This window comes from Neltuma alba, unplaced genomic scaffold, assembly GCF_004799145.2.
Source record: "Neltuma alba isolate B1F8T4 unplaced genomic scaffold, ASM479914v2 tig00006194_pilon, whole genome shotgun sequence".
NCBI classification, from domain to species: domain Eukaryota; kingdom Viridiplantae; phylum Streptophyta; class Magnoliopsida; order Fabales; family Fabaceae; genus Neltuma; species Neltuma alba.
In genome coordinates, this window is record NW_021634383.1 from 26,252 (window position 1) to 45,700 (window position 19,449).

The 19,449-nt window shown below is 33.0% G+C and overlaps 2 protein-coding genes and 1 non-coding gene across 3 annotated transcripts; all 3 read left to right on the forward strand.

Moving 5' to 3' along the window:
- The first annotated feature begins 5,476 nt into the window (after nucleotides 1-5,476).
- LOC114749844 (uncharacterized MFS-type transporter YwfA-like) lies at nucleotides 5,477-9,526 on the forward strand. The gene is made up of 3 exons (XM_028938388.1): nucleotides 5,477-5,872; nucleotides 7,823-8,568; nucleotides 8,644-9,526. Exons 1-3 carry the CDS (start codon nucleotides 5,570-5,572, stop codon nucleotides 9,155-9,157), a joined length of 1,563 nt encoding a protein of 520 aa, XP_028794221.1. The 5' UTR covers nucleotides 5,477-5,569; the 3' UTR covers nucleotides 9,158-9,526.
- On the forward strand, nucleotides 9,369-9,454 carry TRNAM-CAU (transfer RNA methionine (anticodon CAU)). Its single transcript is given in 2 exon segments — nucleotides 9,369-9,406; nucleotides 9,419-9,454. It is a non-coding gene; the product is annotated as a tRNA-Met (tRNA).
- Nucleotides 9,527-12,902: 3,376 nt separating the features above from the next.
- Nucleotides 12,903-14,863, forward strand: LOC114749845 (uncharacterized). The gene has a single exon (XM_028938389.1). It carries the CDS (start codon nucleotides 13,360-13,362, stop codon nucleotides 14,671-14,673), a length of 1,314 nt encoding a protein of 437 aa, XP_028794222.1. The 5' UTR covers nucleotides 12,903-13,359; the 3' UTR covers nucleotides 14,674-14,863.
- Nucleotides 14,864-19,449: the final 4,586 nt, after the last annotated feature.

Sequence of the window (19,449 nt, forward strand, 5' to 3'; positions counted from 1 at the left end):
CAGTAATACATTTCCTTTATATTTTTTCAAAAAATAAATATTAATTGTCTTCGGAGCTTCGGCTATCGGAGGTTGGAAGTGGACAACGCTAGAGGTCAGAGGTTTGGTGGGTGCCAACAAAGCTCCAATGGCTGGAGAATTTTTATTGTAAATCTTCAAATTTTATTTGCTCATTCACCTTATTTTTTTAAAAAAAACCCTCTAGCCACCTGAGCTCCAATGGTGACCATCGAAGCTTCGACCTTCGGTGTCGCCCACCTGAGTGCCGATAACAGGACCTCCAAGGACATTAATATTTACTTTTTAAAAAAATAAAAAAGATGTGTCTTATTATATTTTTACTTTTAAATTTTAATTTCATTTTGATTTAAGGGGGTTGACTGAAATTTTTAAATATTTTGGAGGTTGACTGGTATTAATTAATTACAGTGGTCCTATAATGAAAATGTTTCAGAAATATTTATAAAGATACTTGCAAGATGTCTTCTTGTATAATCACATTAATTACTCTTAACATTTAGCGGGAGGTCCTCTAAGTTGAAATATAAAGAGGAAGCCCTATATGGCAAACAAATAGGAGTAAATCTTGACAATCATGCTGCATATAACATGAAACAGAGAGAGTAGTTACAATCAACTGTTTTTTTCTTAACCAACGGGAGTTGGGTCTAGCAAAAGGAACTAATTTCTTATAATGTAACGAATCAATATTCGAAATCACTGCTGAAAGAAGTGTCCATATTTAATACTTGACAGTACCTTGAATAAGATTATGTAATGACCGTTCTTCCAAAATCAAATTAAATTAAATCAAATAATTTAGCTGAAAGATTAACTATGATAGAAAAGAGGAAACCTTAAAATTATAAAAACTACTATCATGGTTAAAAATAATAAACTTATATCACAAGCAATATCAATTATTAACTTGGGCCTTGGACTTTCAAAACCCAAAAATAATATATGGCCATTGACCCAATGAAGTCTCATACTTTCGAACATACAACTTATAAATCCTTTCAAAACAAGTTAGGAAGCTCTATTAACCAAAAGATAACATTTATGAAAGAGTGTCACATGCTAGTTTTAGAGGCCTCCGGCCGTCTAATAGCACTCCCAGTAATTAGTAAATCAAAGGTATTAGTTCACAAAATCAGAGTGAATGAGCCTTACATGGCAATATATGATAAATCACCACATAAAATAAAAGGAGGGAGGTTATATAAGCTATAACAGTATGCTAAGCCTCTGAAGTCTTTTCTGATGGACTAATACCAGAACTATCATCAGAAAATATTAGAAATCATGGGGCGAGACAAAAGTCTCAATAACTAACTTTCCAACTTGTCATACCTACTAACATATGCTCGTGAGGTGTTAGGTGAGACAATTATCAAATCTCAAGAAATAGAGATAAAATGTATGTAAGGATAATCTCAATCATACAAACCCTCATTATGGAGGTAACACATAAGCCATATCAGTCTATCTCTCACTATGGGGGATTAGTCAGACATATGGGCCTATCTCTCATTCCAGAGGACAAATAAGGAGCCACAAGGGCCTATTCCTCACTATGGGGGGCAAAGGAAACCAACTAATATGCACCAATAGTGGCCTTACCACGTGATAGAATAGGCCACAACTCAAAATCCAAATAACAGCCAATTAATTACAATATAACCAAAAATGTGTCAATCTTTTCTCAACATAATCTACGAGATATAAATCGTATGTTAAATATTTCTTTCAAACTTCTCAATCACAATTCTAAAATATCTCACAAGACAATTTTCAAAGCTCAGGAGATATAATATATACCATTAAATTTCAAATAACATATCATTGATCAAAATAGCAAAAATACTCACAAACGGCAAATATAACAAGTGGAAAGTGGTTACATCTCTTCGAGGTGATGAAAAAGATTATCACAAGATCAACCTCATACTCAAACTGATAACTAGTCTACACAATTAATATAATCACATATTAATAAAATTTATTTAATTAGTTAACTACGCTTATATGTATTTGTTGAGGTTTCTAAATTTTCAAAACTCTCAAAGCCCAAAATTAAATATTTGAGCACTAACTTATAATTTTCTAATAATTATATTACTCATTTACATCCTCCAAATTATTTACTTTAATAAAAGAAATTTTTTAAAAATATAAAATCTGAAATTATTATATTTTAAGTTCTAAAATCTCATTTCAAATTTAAACCTTCAAATTAAACGGCCAAAAAATTCATAGTACCTCAAATATATATAAATAAATAATTTGTTTAGATTTTTCAAAGTATCAATATTAGATTTCTATCAAATAAGGAGCTCTTAAGCTAAGATGATTATTTTTAAAAATATCCAGTTACCCTATAAATAAAACTAAACCAATAAAAATGATCTATTAAAATAGTTCTGCAATACTATGATCATTAATCAACAAAAATCCATACTTTGTCTGAATCTTAAATCCAAAAATTTTCTCTAAGTAGCATAAAATTATTATCATTGGATAGATTTAAATGAGTAGAACAACTTTTATGAAGAGAGTTTAATTAAAAAAAATTTATTTTGTTTATCAAAAATATCTATAAAGTTGAACTATAGACTAAAAATTTGTTTTGGCCGAAGGAGAAGAAAGAAAAGACTGAAGCGGGAGGCGAGGGGAATACACACAGACATATTTGGGTAAACTACCCTAATGGGCCCAAGGCCCACTCTTACATTTTTACCCCTTTTTTTTCCTTATAAATCATTCTAATTCTAATTCTCTCTCTCTCTCTTTCTTTTTTTTAACCTAATATTAATATCATCTTATAATCTTTTTAATTTTTTATAAATCATATTTTAGGTAAAACTCTACTCACTTAATTATAAGGCAGAATTATATTTATCATAAAATAATTATTTTTTCTAAATATTTAAATCCTATGAATAAAAAAAATTAAGATGTTACATATTGTCTCTAATAAAGGGATATCTATACCTATATAAAAAAAAAAGTTCTTTTTTTGCGCTGTAATCAATTGGTGTTGTGGAAAGATAATTGCGAGGCAATAGTTGTGGGCCGGGGAATATCATCGGACTGAAATTGGGCTAATCAATTTTTTCTGGCTACAAAACAAAACACTATTTTGATATAATTCCTTTACACTATTTACAAGAGTGAATATGTAATGTTGGGTTTAGTAGAAGGAGCTAGTCTTTCATAATGTAACAAATCAATATTTGAATCTTTATTAGGAAAAGTGCTCAAATTTAATATCCGACAGTACCTCGAATAGAATTACCTTCAATATAGAGATATTTGTACCTAGTACAAAAAATGAATATATAAGATATTTAGAGCATAAAAAGTGATAGGAGTATAATGATAAAAGTGAAGCAAAGCTGCAACTCTTTTTGACATGACTCCGTGGGTAGGTTAGATTAACTAATACCTCAATTTTTAACCCTATTTTCTCTTTAAAAATTTGATTGATGAAAAAAATTAAGATGGACTTACAATAATTAATTATAACGATTTTTGCTCCTCAGTTTCTTAAAAATAGACATGTGATGTAAATGGTTCATAATATTATTAATGACTGGAAAATTACACAAATCCCAAGCAAAAAAAGACTAATATTTTATTCAAATTTCGCTTAATAATAATAGATCCTATGAAAATTAATTTATAAACTTGGCTTGTGAATAATACAATTGCACCTATAAATATAAAAGTTTGACTTGTAAATCCAACATGAATTCCTTTGAATCTGTTAGAATTAAATAAAATTTAAGAGGCCTATTTTGCATCTAATTTTATTACATAACATCTATAACTAATTTTTCCTTAATGATCCTATTACATAAAGGCGCGCAGATTGTATTACAGAGACAACTGCAAATTAATATTGGACTAAATAAATTATACCTTGAGTTAAGAGGAAGCACCACCAACTTGTAAATTTATTTAATGGTTTGAATGGCAGCTTAGCATTGGAATTGTGGCAAAATTTATAGCAACCCCAAGGTTTAGTAGGGTTTTCTTCCCCTACAAGACAAATTTAACAAATATATAATTTGTCAACTTGTTAATTTTAAAATATAAATCCAAAACCCCGTATATTGAATTTAAATGAAGACAAATGAATCGAGGATCAATAAAACAATAAAGATGGGAAAATGAAGACACTGAGAGCCCAGTGCATAAAAATATAAACATGAAGAGATTGAAAAGTGAAAAGTAATGGGTAACAAGGAAAATCAGAAAAAAAAGGCTCGGAAAGCTTCTTCCTTCTCTGGACAAATATATCTGGAAAAAAAATTGGGAAGGAGGAAATGACACCAATTAATCTGGAAATTTTGGAATCTATGTCAGAAGTCACGAAATGTTGAGTTGAAAATCTTGCAAAGTTTAGGTCAAATTATTCTGAATTAAGCATTTTTTATATTTATTTGTCGACTTTAAAAAAATGTCAAAACCCAAATTGAAAGGGAAAAAACAATTCATAAAATCTAAAGACATTAGATTCTTTTTTTTCCCCTTCAAACCGAGGACAAAATGATTTAAATTAAATGAAACAAGTTTAAAGATTATATATATGAAGCAAACCAACAGAGAAAGAACTAAAATTAAAAAAAAAAAAAGAAATAATATTAACACTAACAAAAGAGAAATCACAAATAAGTGCGAGAATTTCCAGCCGAATGACAGTGAGGGGCTTCTCGAACTAGAAGATATGAATCGTCTTCCAACACAATGAAAGCCCAGCATGGGGTTGGTCCCAAAGTTTAGTTGAATAGACTAATGAATCCAGAATAAAAATGCCCTGACACATTTAGAGTGAAGCTAGGACCTGCCACTGTTATATTTTTTCAAAAGAATTCCTTCATAAGCTTCCTATTGATACAGATGATACCATGACAATAATTTTTACAGAGCCTTTTAAACTCAAACACACATATGTATGAGCAGATGAATAACTATAAGAAAAATTAGCCATAAAAATATTCCAATAATTAATGAGCATCGTGTACTTATTGTCGTTTTTATGTCAAAATTTAGCATCAGTCTAAATTTTTTTTGTAATTACATTTCTTGTGAAGTGTGATTCTCCCTAATTATAAATGTACCTCCCCCCCCCCCCCCCCCAAAAAAAAAAAAAAGGTGATAGGGCAGATGGTCTTTAAAACCTATTGAAGCTACTTTATTGCTAATTCCAGAACGGACTCCATTTATATAAATCAGTAGGACCCGGCAAATCCCCAAGCTATGGCAGCACCCTCTGATTGGCCAACAGATTTCCCTTCTTCCTCTGCCTTTCCATCCCAGTATTTCGTTATTTCCCGTCAAACAAGTTTATCCACTGCCCAATCAATCCTCAGCGTACACGTGCCCCTCGATCAACGATTCCCTCAACTTCAAACAAAACACTGCCATACAAGTCAAACTTAAAACTCTCTGTCTCTCTCCCTGATACCTCCTTCCCCCTCTGTCTCTTCTGTTCTATAGCCTTCACCCGCCGCTTCCTCTGTTGTGGGATCGAAGACACAGAGTTGAGGAGGGACCGCCATTAATGAAACATTGGAAGATGAAATCAGAAGCAGTGACCTTAGCGTTAGTGAATCTCGCAGGTATCATGGAGAGGGCGGATGAGTCGTTATTGCCCGGTGTTTATAAGGAAGTTGGGGCTGCCCTACACACCGACCCTACAGGTTTAGGGTCCCTCACTCTCTTCCGATCCATCGTTCAATCTCTCTGTTATCCTCTCGCCGCTTACCTCTCTATGCGTTACAATCGTGCTCACGTCATCGCTCTCGGTGCTTTTCTTTGGGCCGCCGCCACCTTCCTCGTCGCCGTCTCCTCCACCTTCTTACAGGTACATATCTATGTATACTCCCTTTCGTGTTCTTCTTCCTTTGGTTTTGACCGGCGTGGCATAATCAAATCATTCGTATGTTTCTGAATCTTTGTGTGTTCCAATGATGTTTGATAATGCTGCTGTGTGATCTGCTTCTTGGTGAATCTCAAATATTCTCTCTGATATTATTGCTTCGAGCAGATCTTGTCTCCGGTGAAAACAGCCGGAGTTTGACCGGACGGAATTTTGGGGGCGAAGAAAATTATTAAATTCTTTTTATTGTCGAAGTTTTTAAAAAATGCTCAAAATAGTAAGTTTGGTTCAATAAGGAATGTAACGTATTACCGAAAATCAGAGGGATTTCTCCACTAAGCCATTTCCTTTTGAGCTTTTCTGATTGACGATCGTAGTATGGATCTCAGAAAAACTGGCAATTGAATAATTTAATCATGATATGTAGAGCCAGAATAAATAGTTTTTTAAGGCAAAGGTCATCAACCTAATCCATCATGCCGTCTAGAATGGCCGGTGTCTTGTTCTTGTTAAATGCGGTGTTATATGTTCATTTCATTTCATTGATTTAATGTATAAATGAAAAACATTTACCATTTTTTCTCTTTTTGTCACATTTCATTTGATCGCTCACCTGGTACTAATTACAAAATCAAGCGGGAACAAATTGCCACATATTATCAGCTATATGATAAAACAGGCTCTTAATTGTAAGATCCATGGCAAAATCATTCATGACAATTGACAAATACTAACTATATAAATAGAGAGAAAATCCCTTATAAATAATCTCAAATATATGAAATCCCAATTCAGCACCTAATACTTGAAAATGAGAGGAAAGGAAATGAGGCCTAAACTAGCATTTTAAAAATATTGTGAAACTACCCATATGCCCTTCTGTGACATAAATGACATTATTAGAATTGAAAAAGAAAAGTAGTGCTAAAAAAAAAGAATTGAAAAAGAAAAGTGTTGAATTGACAATGACAAGTATTGAATTGTAAATGATAAGTTTTATGATTTTTTTTGTCCTCTATTATATTGTAAATGATAAGTTTTGTGATTTTTTTGTTCCTCTATTATATAATAAGTATTGAACTGAAAATTATAAGTTTCGTAACATTTCTTTTTTCTTCCTTATTTTAGTTAGTTAGTCAATTAATAAGTTATGAATTAGAAATGGTAAGTGTTGAATTGTCAACAACAAGTATTAAACAAGAAATGACAAATTTCATAACTTTTTTTTTATGTCATAGAAGGATATATGGGTGATTTTATAATATTTTCAAATGTCAATCTAGGCCTCACTTTCTTCTCTATCACTTTAAAATGTTAGGTGCTTGAATTGAAATTTAATATATTCAGGATTTTTATAAGGGATTTTCCCATAAATAAATAAACATAACTATTTACTCAAATCATTTTTAAACCCTCTTCTTATAAATATAAGAAGGGTTTTTGCTGTGATCTTAAACATAAAAGTTTAACTTACTTTATTTCTTAAATTCATAATCTTTTTAAACTAACTCTATTGATTATATATGAAAAAAGAGATTATGAGATACTGTTAATGGAGGTATTTAGAGAAACTAACATTTATTTATGACAAATAATCAAGTTAACTAATTTTCTTAATACCTAAAAATCAATTATCTAATTTCTATATTTACGATTGGAGGTAGTAAAATATAAATCAGTACAGGCTGGAAAAAAAAAGAAGGGAAATTGTCAGCTTTCTTTTCACTTAACGTGGGATGTTTTGTATAATGAAAAAGATAACATGGGATGTTTTGTGCTACTTCCGCCCCAAAATTCCACAGCAGCCTTGTTGTAATGAGATGACAATTTCATTCAGGGAGTCGAAATTAAATTTTTCTTAGACAGAAACGATGATCTCATCACTGGGAATTAATTTTTCTGAGCTGACACTTGCTTCATAATATTCACTAAAAGGTGGCAATTTCGAGAGGTTTAAACGGCATTGGGCTGGCCATTGTTACTCCGGCAATTCAGTCTCTGGTTGCCGACTCAACAGATGATAGCAATCGAGGCATGGCCTTTGGGTGGCTCGCACTAACCGGAAACATGGGAAGCATCATTGGAGGTCTCTGTTCTGTTCTCATAGCTTCAACTTCATTCGCAGGCATACCTGGTTGGAGAATCTCTTTTCATTTAGTTGCATTCATCAGTGTCCTTGTTGGTATCCTCGTTTACCTCTTCGCCAACGATCCTCGCTTTCCCAAGGGCCATTTCAAACATGAAGGTCCTGCAAAATCGTTTTGTTCTGAAATGAAAGATATGATCAAAGAAGCAAAGGCAGTTATCGGGATTCCGTCGTTTCAGATAATTGTTGCTCAGGGGATTTCAGGTTCCTTCCCTTGGTCAGCCTTGTCATTTGCGACTCTCTGGTTGGAACTCATTGGCTTCTCCCATGTGAAAACTGCTTTGCTTTGGACTCTGTTTGTGCTCGCTGGTTCTCTTGGGGCTCTGTTTGGAGGCAAAATGGGGGATATCTTATCACAACGATTACCAAACTCTGGAAGAATAATGCTGTCTCAAATAAGCTCTGGTTCGGCCATTCCTTTGGCTGCGATTTTGTTGCTGGGTTTGCCTGATGATCCTTCCACCGCCTTCTTGCATGGCCTCGTCCTGTTCATCATGGGATTGTCTATATCTTGGAATGGTTCTGCAACTAACAAGTAAGTATATTTCTGTTCCACAGATAGAGAGAGAGAGGTGTTTGGTTTGATTTGTTGACATAACACTGTGAACAGTCCCATATTTGCAGAAATAGTGCCTGAGAAGTCCCGGACGTGTATTTATGCTTTGGATCGATCGTTCGAGTCTGTGTTGGTGTCTTTTGCTCCGTTTATTGTTGGGATTTTGGCTCAGCATGTGTATGGTTTCAGACCAATCCCGAAAGGAACCTCGGACTCTGTCGAGGTTGAGACAGACAGGGAAAATGCTGCTTCGCTGGCGAAAGCTCTGTATACTGCAATTGGTATTCCCATGGCAGTTTGCTGCTTTATCTACTCCTTCCTTTACTGTACGTACCCGAGGGACAGAGAGCGAGCCAGAATGGTTGCTTTGGTTGAATCAGAAATGCTGAGGCTCGAAGAAGAAGATGATGATGATGAAGAAAAGGGAGTAGCAGAGGAATGGCGTAAGATTCATATTTCTGAATCAAATGGGGTGAATGGTGACACTGAACAGAGACCTGAAATGGATGATAGTGATGAGAAGTATTTGTTATCTCGACAGCTGACATTCGCTAATCTAGCGGAATAGAAATTTGGAGCTTCATTTAGACCAATTAGGTGAGGCAGTCTAAATGGATGTTTCATCTGTTCCACCACTCACATCGATGGTCATATCGCATTTTTCATTTCATGCTGTCACCCCTGTAATTAGAACAATTTTGTATTGGCAATGAATTGGAATTCGCGTTTCCCTTCAGGTAGACTATACTTGACTATTGGGAAGAAGGGGATAGCACCAAGGGGTGGTGGCGCAGTTGGCTAGCGCGTAGGTCTCATAGCTTGTTGAGTGATCCTGAGGTCGAGAGTTCGAGCCTCTCTCACCCCAATGTTCTTTTTCTTCGGAAAAATGAGTAGTGTGATAGAAAATTTTTTTTATAAAAAAAAACTCATTATTTTATTTTAATCTCATCGCAGGGTACTCTCAATTATGTTTTGTTCCTCCGAGTTTATCTGAAGTCCGTTGTCCCATGCGGAAACAAAAAACACATCCCGTGAAGAGGCAGAGGCTGCTGGAATTGGATGATCTGCACTCTGCAGTGTCAAAAAGGCAAGAAAAAGACAAGGCACAGTGTGATATGGTTGTCATTCCCTCTTTTATCCGCCCATTATTATCATTTATGGTGTGGTGCCCCCTCCCTCATTATTTTCGTCTCTCGTGGATCTCTTTTACCGTCCCATGAAAAAAACAAACAAGGTACGAAATGGAGTCATTAGTCCTATCAAGCGAGACTTCAATGACATGCCAAAAATATAAGGAATCCTAGTTCAACTTAGATTGTACTTCCTCTTATTTTATTGTTTACTTCAAATAATTAATTCACAAATAATAAATTATTAGTTAAAATTAATTAAAAGTAATGAATAAGTTAGAAAAGTAGATTTTTAAAAAATATACCTTTATAATAAATGAGAAAAAGATGAAAGAGAATGTGTTGAGAAATATAATAAAAAAGAAAAAGTATGGTAAAAGAGAGAATAAATAATTAAGGACGAAATGAAAAAAATATATTATATGTTAAAACAAAATCAAATTAAATTTTATAAAATAAATCATACTCTTTCTTAAATTTAAAGCTTATTTATGAAGAGAACTGGAGGACGTATTATTTTCAACATATGGCCCATCTCTGGCCCCGACAACTCCCTTATATTTAAGTAACTAAAATCATATTTTTCTTAATTTTAAATAAACTGCCCTTAAAGTTAAAGTTGGCCGAATACAATGAAGCTGAAAGTTTTCTGCCTCTGACTCTTGGCTATTCATGTCAATATGCATTGTCTTACTTGTTCTTCCTTCATTATGTAGTAATCACAATTTTTTATTAATGTTTACAAATTTTCGTAATAATGGCACCCCAAATCCATTTCAAAGGCCGAATATAAGCGATAATTTCTGATTTTCTATGGTTGCTCCTTGCATTTCAGGAAAAGGAACAATAATGCAAGTCAAACCCATAGGTAGTCCCAATGAAACGCGTTTGTTAAGTTTGTAAACCGAATTGAATATTGCAAGCAGTAAATGTCAACTCTTTGGTCAGATACATGCACACTGACACCAGAGAATCAATTCTTAATGACCCCCAAAATGTGCTTTTACGTTTACCCTCCAGTTTTAAATATGGTCTGAAGGCTTTCCAAAGTCATACCCATGAACTGGACTTCCCATCCTGTGACTTCTTTTTGAGAGTTCTTGGAGTTTCTATATAGACATGCATTTCCTTTCTTTTGATTCGTAAGAAATTAATTACTTAAAAAGAATAAAAATAACAAAGTAAGCGAATTGGTTGTTCCGAACCAGTTAACCAAGAGATCAATTCATAAATGACTCATTCTGCAACAGGAACAGGAAAAATGCAAAAAAAAAAAAAAGTTTCATGGTTTAGATTCAATCCCTTTTGCCCCTTCATAGATAAAAAGGTATTGTCTCTTCTGGTATTTTCAAATGGGCTTACTAAATCAGAGTCAGATCAGAGCAAGGAAGAAGAAGAGTTTCGTAGAATGCGGACAGTTGTTCTAAGAATATTGAAGCAAGAAAATCTAAGAATCAAATGCTCATATACACAAGGCAAGTTCTCTAGAAAGAAGGGATTCAACCGCACCCCCCCCCCAAAAAAAAAAATCATTGAACATATGAAATTCAAGTAATCATTTTATCATTCGAGCTTTAGCTGATTGTGTTGGTGTATTAATTTATTAATAAGCATGCGACATTTATTAGTATTTTGCTTATCCAAGTTAAAAACAGAAAAAAGAAAATAGTCGGTGGATCATGCATAGCTCTCCCAGTTCCCAACGCGGAAGCTGGAACCCTCATTGGCTATATTTTAAGAACATAAACAAATTACGAAATCGTGCAACTTGATTTTTTTTTTTTTTTGCCCTAAAAAATGTCATGCCATCTCTTTTAAGTCGGAGAGGAAATGCTTAGGATGTGCCCTCTCACTCTCAGAGCGAAGGAAAACGGGAAGAAAAACAGAGAGGAAGAGTCAGTGTGAAATGCTTGACTTCCCAACTGTCTTTTATATTTAGTATTGGACTCTGAATTGATAAACCACTTGCTGATTTTTTTTTTTTTGACCTCAGCCACTTGCTGATATATAAAACTCACAATTTATTAAAATAATAAAATTCGCGTTAATGGTTTAAGATTTCCATTTATATGGATATGGAATGTGAGCCAGAAATAAACAAACTAGGTCCTATGAGTTATGAAGCTAGCAGTGAGTTACTATCACGTCTTGAGAAGTAGCTCTTTACTGTATTTCATTAAAAACAACAAAAGATCAGATCCACCTGATTCAGATGCGTCACTTCCATTCCTTGCTAGTGGGTCTCACCAAATTGTGATCTGATTTCACTATGATGGACTAATAGTCCCTCCCCTCAATTCCTATCACCCTATCCACTCCACTCGTTATTACTTTTCTTCACACCTTTCCCTTATCTTTTTATCTTCTTCCGTCAAAAGAAAATATCCACCTTTTAAAAAAAAAAAAAAACAAAGACCATGAATAAGCAGCAAAGGATTTGACTAGCCAATTATATGCAGCTCATGGCAAAAATCATCCAAAAGAGAGTCTCCATACCACGCAGGAGAATTATCTGGAAAAAAAAATGGCTTCAATATGTAGCTGTTGTCCTTGATGAGAGAGTCAATTTGCACAAAAATCTATCTTTTAGGCATGTGATCAAAAGTAATGATTCGATCACTCACTAAAAGATCTCATAACAATATACCTTTGATCTGGATTGAGTGAGTGATCCTAGGAAAGCTCACAGTTAACAAGTCTCAAAACGGCACTATTGAATAAAATATCCACCTCTAAAATTGTGGACTACTATAATTCCAGTCTTGTGTGAACATCAATACCATGAAATAAATAACAATGTAATCAATCACTTACTCTTGGTCTTGGTTTTCCGTGTACTGGATTTGGACCTACTCAAAAATAGATTTTTAATTTATGCTCTCAAAGAACAGTAAACTAGGGGAAGCTGATAGTTGCATCCAACTATCAAAGACATCTTTTGGGAACACTGGTCAAAGCCCCAATCCATGATCCCATAACCAAATGTCGGAATCAGAGCCCTCGGATCATTGGGAGGAGCAAAAGTCAAAGATGAGGGAGTAATGTTGAAGCCTAATTTACCATAATTAATATACCCATTTCCATATACATGAAGTAGATCTACCCCACTAATTACAGTGTCGGTTGGCAGTCCTTGTCCTTTAATTATTTGTCAACAAGCCCAGGACTGTGAAGAAAAAATCAGATGCCATTGCATTTTTCTGTTTGGAATACCAAACTGACAGAAATTATTGACTTGTACGAAGTCACTGTGTAAGGTGCAATTAAAACTGTTACGTAGAAATGAGAGGAATTGTCAGAATATTATTATTATAATTAGTATAAAATGGGATGCCCGCTGCACAAAAAAGTTCACACTCCACACCTCACATCTCAGCATTATTGCTCAGTGAGAAAAGAGAGAAACCGCGTTTTAAGAGGATTCTACTCTGTCTCCATGCGCCATGTGATTGGTTCTTCCTCTCGCATTTAACACTCCCTTCCCCTCTTAATTCCATTGCTTCACTTTTGTTATAATCCCTCTCTCTCTTCACTACAACTCACCAATTCCTTCATCATTAAGTAGCATCATCGTCTACCTATTGCAGCCCAGGTTTTATTTATAGATCTTCAATTCAGTATTACCTCGACTTTGTCGCAAATGGCTCCACCAATGTACTTGGGTTGCAGAAGGGTGGCTCTGTTCTGCGTTATTTCTTTTCTCTCTGTTTCTGTTTGTTTCAGTGACTGCTCAGAGTCGCAATTTCAGAGCAAAGAGTTTGCCGGGGGAAGGAGAATGTTGGAGGCACAAAATGAAGAGCCGGCCCTGAAAAAGACCAAGCCAATCAAGCCTAGTCTTTCTCTCAAGAATCAGACCAAGACCATCAAATCCAACCTGTCCGCCAAAAATCAGACCAAGCTTGCCAAAGTCAGTTCCGATTCATCGTCTAAAACCACACCCACCATCCTCGCCGACACTGCGGTGAAGAAGCTGAATTCCACCACCAAGAGCAAGAAGCTGAATTCCACATCAAAAGGCTCCAGCAAATCAACCTCAATTTCCAGCGAAAAATCCTCGAGTCTCCTGAAAGAAGGCGGTGCCAAGAACAAAACGACAAAATCCGCCGCCGCCAAGGAAACCAAGGTTAAAGCAGATCAAAAGGTAGAGCTCGAATCTGAGAAGCCGACTAAGAATAAGAACGCAGAGAAGAAGTCCGGACAACAGAAAGCCAAGAAACAAACGCCGCCGAGTTGGATCCAGCAAGACGACGACGATGATTTCGTTTCAGAGTTGAAAGATCTGCCGACCAGATTTCAGCAGACGATAATTCCAGACCTCACAAAAATCTCAAGCACCTCGAGAGTTTACATTAGCAAAGCCAATAAGGAAATCACGAAAGGGTTCAAACCCTACGTCGGCAACAAATACGCACCCACCATCGCCCCCGTACTCTCTTGCGCCTTCCTACTGATCCCTCTGGTTTTAGTCTCTCTCATTTTCAATCGAATCAAAGCTTACTTTTCTCTCCAGAGACTCCTAATCTTCATCCAAGTCTATCTCTCCATCTACTTCTCCATTCTCTGTTTCGTCTCGCTGATCACAGCGCTTGAGCCCCTCAAGTTTCTACACGCTACTTCGCAGTCCACATACGTCTGCCTCCAGGTGCTGCAAACTCTGGGTTACGTATTGTACCTCCTACTGCTTCTGATGTATCTGATCCTAGTCTTCTCAACGGATTGCGGGCCGGGTTCGAAATTTGTAGGCCTGACCCAGACATTCGTGGGTTTCGCCGTCGGGTTGCACTACTATGTGACGGTGTTTCACAGGGTGGTGCTGAAGCAACCGCCGAAGACGAATTGGAAGATTCACGGCATATACGCCACGTGTTTTCTGATGAGCTGCGTCATTGCTAGGGCGGATAGAAGAAAGAAGGCTTACATGGAGGATGGTGGCGAAGAAGGCAAGAAGAATTAAATTTAATTAAAATTACAATTAAAAACTTCATTTATGAGAGAAATTATATATGGTTCTTCATGTAATGCCGCAAGTAAATTGGCAGGAACCATAGAATGACGATAGGCACTGTTTGATTTTCTTCTTCATTTGGCGAAATGCCCTTTGAGATCACTCCATCTTTTGCTTTACAATTGAAGTATATGTATAAATAAATGCATTTTTTTTTTAATTTTTGGGTTTCCTTGCTTTTGTTTTTCAGAAGCTTTTAGGATCATTATCAGAGTCCTTCACTTGCAGTTTTATGCGTTGGTTCCAGGTTTTTCCGTAAAATGGCTCTGCTGATATTTGCTCTTAACTTGAGCATTTTGACTGTATATCTTTGCTATTTTTAATTATCTTTTCTTATTCTGTATGAGTCCTTTACGAGACTCTGCTCTTGAATTTGTATTTTAAAAATTTTATTTTATTTCATAATATAGTTACTTTATATTAAAAAAAATTGAAATTTTACATCCTGAATCAATAAATAAATAAATGGCAGCGTTATTCTTTTGACCTTCATGATCCTTGAAAGGAAACCGACCCAAACCCTTTTCCCCAAAGGCCTCACCTAAATTTGTTGACCCTATGATTAGATTAAAATATTTTTTTATGATATGTGTAGTAGCAGTAGGATGCCAGATCTTTGATCCAAACTTCCAAAGTAGTATGCCAGATGCAACAAGTAATTAGATTAAAATACTGGCTCGGCTCTTATATATAAACTTTAAATAACCGAATCACATTTAATAAATTAGTAATTAAAATTATAATAAATAAATGAGAAATGTATTTTTTTTAAATTTGTCCTTATTTATTAAGAGAATAAATAGGAGAGGTAATAAATAAAAAATAATAAAAGAGAATACATAAAAGGTAATATTAATGAGAGGGGACAAAATAGAAAAAAATAATAATATTTACTCAGACAAATTTAAAAATAAAATTTATATTTTGAATCACATTCTTTATAAGGCCGAGGGTAGTATTCATTATCAGGAATAAGCTTAAGCTATGCGATAGATTCTTACTTTGTAATATGCATTTTAGTCCCCTATTTTTTTAGGTGGCACCGTATCGTACTTCCTATGAATTTTTTTCTTAAAAAAAAAGAAGAAAATGACAAATCCCGTGAGCTTCATGGCTAGATGGAATAAAATCTCACTCAAACTCCACCACGTTCAATCCTAATATTGGAAAACAGTATCATAACAGGGCAATTCATAACATGGTACAGTACATATTGTTGTTGTCCGACTCACTGTGTATTTTAAAACACCCACATGAAGGGAATATTTAGTTTTGAGATAGTTAATTAGAAAAATCATCGGTTTTCTATTTTTAGCCCTTTTAACATTATTTAATTTAATTTTCATCTTTAAAATTTAGGAGGGCACATTATGATCTGCATTACGCTTATGTCCAGTAGGGCTATATTTCACCTGCATTTATTTTTCACGTCAAAAAGAAAATCAAGCAAAAATTAGTTTAAAAAATTAAAAAAAGAACAATTAGCAGTGGAATCTTAACAAATTTACCCTTGTGCCCGAGCAGTGACCCTCGCCAAACACCAATAATAATTTTCACGGCAGATTACTCATATTCTCATTTTATTTGTGATATTCTTACCAGTCATTGTTTAAATGTGTACAGTCTTAGTATCTATATTAAAGCAGTGTTTTTATTTAAAATGATTAATTTATTTTCTTGATTGGATTAGAATGATTAGTTTAAACTTAGGATAAATGCGTAAAAATACCTATAAACTTTTACTCAAAATGTACTCATCACCATAAGCTTTCTCGGTATAAAAGTACTTATAAACTTGTAAAAACATAGCAAAAATGACACAACCGATAAACTTTACTAACAACCGTTATTTTTTGCACTCGAGCCCACTTTAATTTCATGAAAAATATGAAAATACCTTTTTACTCAAACAAATCAAAGAAGTGTAAAGGTGCAAAAGTACCTATAAATTTTTAGCTAAAGTGCGCCAAATGGTTTTTTTTTTTTCCGTAGGTGTAAAAGTACTTATGACCATGTAGATAAATTAATTCTTTAAGTTTTGGCAGAAAAAAATTCTATTAAATTTTATTTTACTATAAAAGTTTCTAGATACCCAAAGTTTCTAAGTGAAAATTTTCAAGACAGATTTGTACCTTAACCATAATTTTATGGTTAATACCTATATTTGGTTTTCTAAATTTGCATCAAGTTTTAATTTAATCATTTAAGTTCATAAAGTGTATTTTTTCTTTTACTAAAAAAAAAAAGGTTCATAAAGTGTATTTTCAATGCCTTAATAGTAACACTATTGGTCTCGTTAATAGAAAATGTTGATTCAACGAATTTGAATGGTAACTTCATAATTAAATATTAAAATATTAATCTTTAATTCATATATTTTAAAAAAAACCTAATGATGTTGATTTTAATATTAACAACCCATCTTTCAATATATAAAAATATTATATTAAATGATTAAATCTTAAGCATGTTTTGTTATGTTGGTGTTTAAATTCACTGAGTCACAATTTTTCATTAAGGAGACCAACAATACTATAATTAAGAGACTAAACGTACACTTTGGACAAATGAAAAATTGACGCAAATTTAGAAGACTAAACATATATATTAACCATAAAATTATTAGTATCATTATAGTATAATAAAACTTGATTTTTTTTTTGTTGAAACTAAAATAATTAATTTATTTGTACGATCATGGACTCATGGATACTTTTGCACCCATTAAAGAAACATACGATGTTTGGTATATTTTGGTTAAAAGTTTGAGTATTTTTACATTTTGATCTTTTTTTTTTTGAGTAAGGGGTGTTTTCATAAAATTAACGTAGGTTATCTCATTTTTGTTCTGTTTTTACGAGTTTATGGGTATTTTTGTACATTCAAAAAGTTTATGGTAGTAAGTACACTTTGCATAAAAGTTTATGAGTATTTTTACATCTTTATCCTTGGCCTTAAAATTTGTTAACATTGATTTAAAAACCTCTCAAACAATTCCATAACTTCTTTTTTTTAAAAGCTAGAGACTTGTGCATGTTTGGGGAAAAGTTAAACGCCATTTGTTGAAAACCAGCCAAAGACAGCACAAAACACAGACTGACGATGGTTTTGGGGTTAAAAGCTTGGGTGAAAACAAAAAAAGATAATTGATCTCTAGGTTTTTATTGTTTCATCCGATTTTTAGTCAAATCTCTGGAAATTTTTTTTTAATCATATCCTTTTACTTTTACTTGTTTTTAATTGGGCCTCTCTATTTTTTTTTAATTTTATTAGGTCCTTATAGTTTTACTTATTTTTTAATTAGGTCCTTTGTAGTTTTAAAAAAATTATTTATTAAATTTATTCTTTAAAACTGATTTTATTTTTAAATTAATAATTATATAATTGGACAAAATAATTAATATAATCATTTAGGAATTAATAATTAATCAGAATAATCAATTGTACTTAACTATAAATTATTTATAATTATATTCGAATTTTAAAAAATTTTACGATTATAATTTGAATTTTATAATTATAAAAATTAGAATTAAAAAATAAATAATATATATGTTTAACTAAAAATGTAAAAGACTATTAACATAAAATTATTATAATAATTTATTATTCATAGAATATTATTATTTATAGAATAAAGAATAAAAGCTATGCAGATTTAATTAAAAATAAAGTAAAACAACAAGAACATAAATCACATGATAAAAAGAAAAAAAAATTATAAAAACCTAATTAAAAACTCGTCGAAAGACTTATATATTCGTTATCCCAAACAAAAACGACCGTTTGGCTTTCAGAAGGGAAAGCCGAATTGCTGACCCCCCGCCCCCAAAAAAAAAAACCACTTATGCATTGAAAGCTACGATTTGGGAGTGAAAAACAGAGAAGCCAGATTTTTTCACTTTTGGAGATGAAAAGCATGGTTTTGAGTGTAAAGTGCGAGACATACTACCTCCAATCCTAATTATAAGAATCAGTTAATTAATTTGAAGAGATCAAGAAAATAAGTTGAGTTAGTTATTTGTCCTAAATATGTATTGTCTTTCCTAAAATATCTTTGCTAATCAAGTGTATTGACTAGAACTATTATTGTTAAAAGGGCTACTATGGAAAAAAAATATATATATATGAGAGATAAAGTGGATTGGAGTCTTATATTTAAGATCAAAATAAAAATTAAATAGGATCTTATATTAAAGACTGGAAGTAGTATTATATTAAAAATATTCTTATCTCTTCCTTTCAAAATTATCTTATTGAGGATATTTGGATTATTTTTTTAAAAGTAATTTTGTAATGCGTGAAAAGATTTTTATCTTAACTTACATGAAAATGTTTTTTAAGTGTTTTTGAAGGATGTCAAACTCTCGCTAAAATGAATAAAAATTACTATTACTATTATTGTTGGTCAATGCTAAAATAAACCGGATGTCTTTTAGATGAAACCAATAATGATAATATTTAAACAATATGTTAATTTTTAATATATTTTATTATTTAAAAATACAAAACAATCATTTTTATTATTTTTATTTAAATATCACATTAGCTTATATCATTTTCAGTAATTTTCATATGAAAGAATTATTCTCATTGCAATCATACAAACATTTTCAATTTGTGAGTATCACCTCTTTCTTTTTCTGATGAAAACGATATCATCTTTTTCATATAATCTATGACACTCAAAATCTATTCTTTTCTGAATTTATTTTTCAAAAGCTG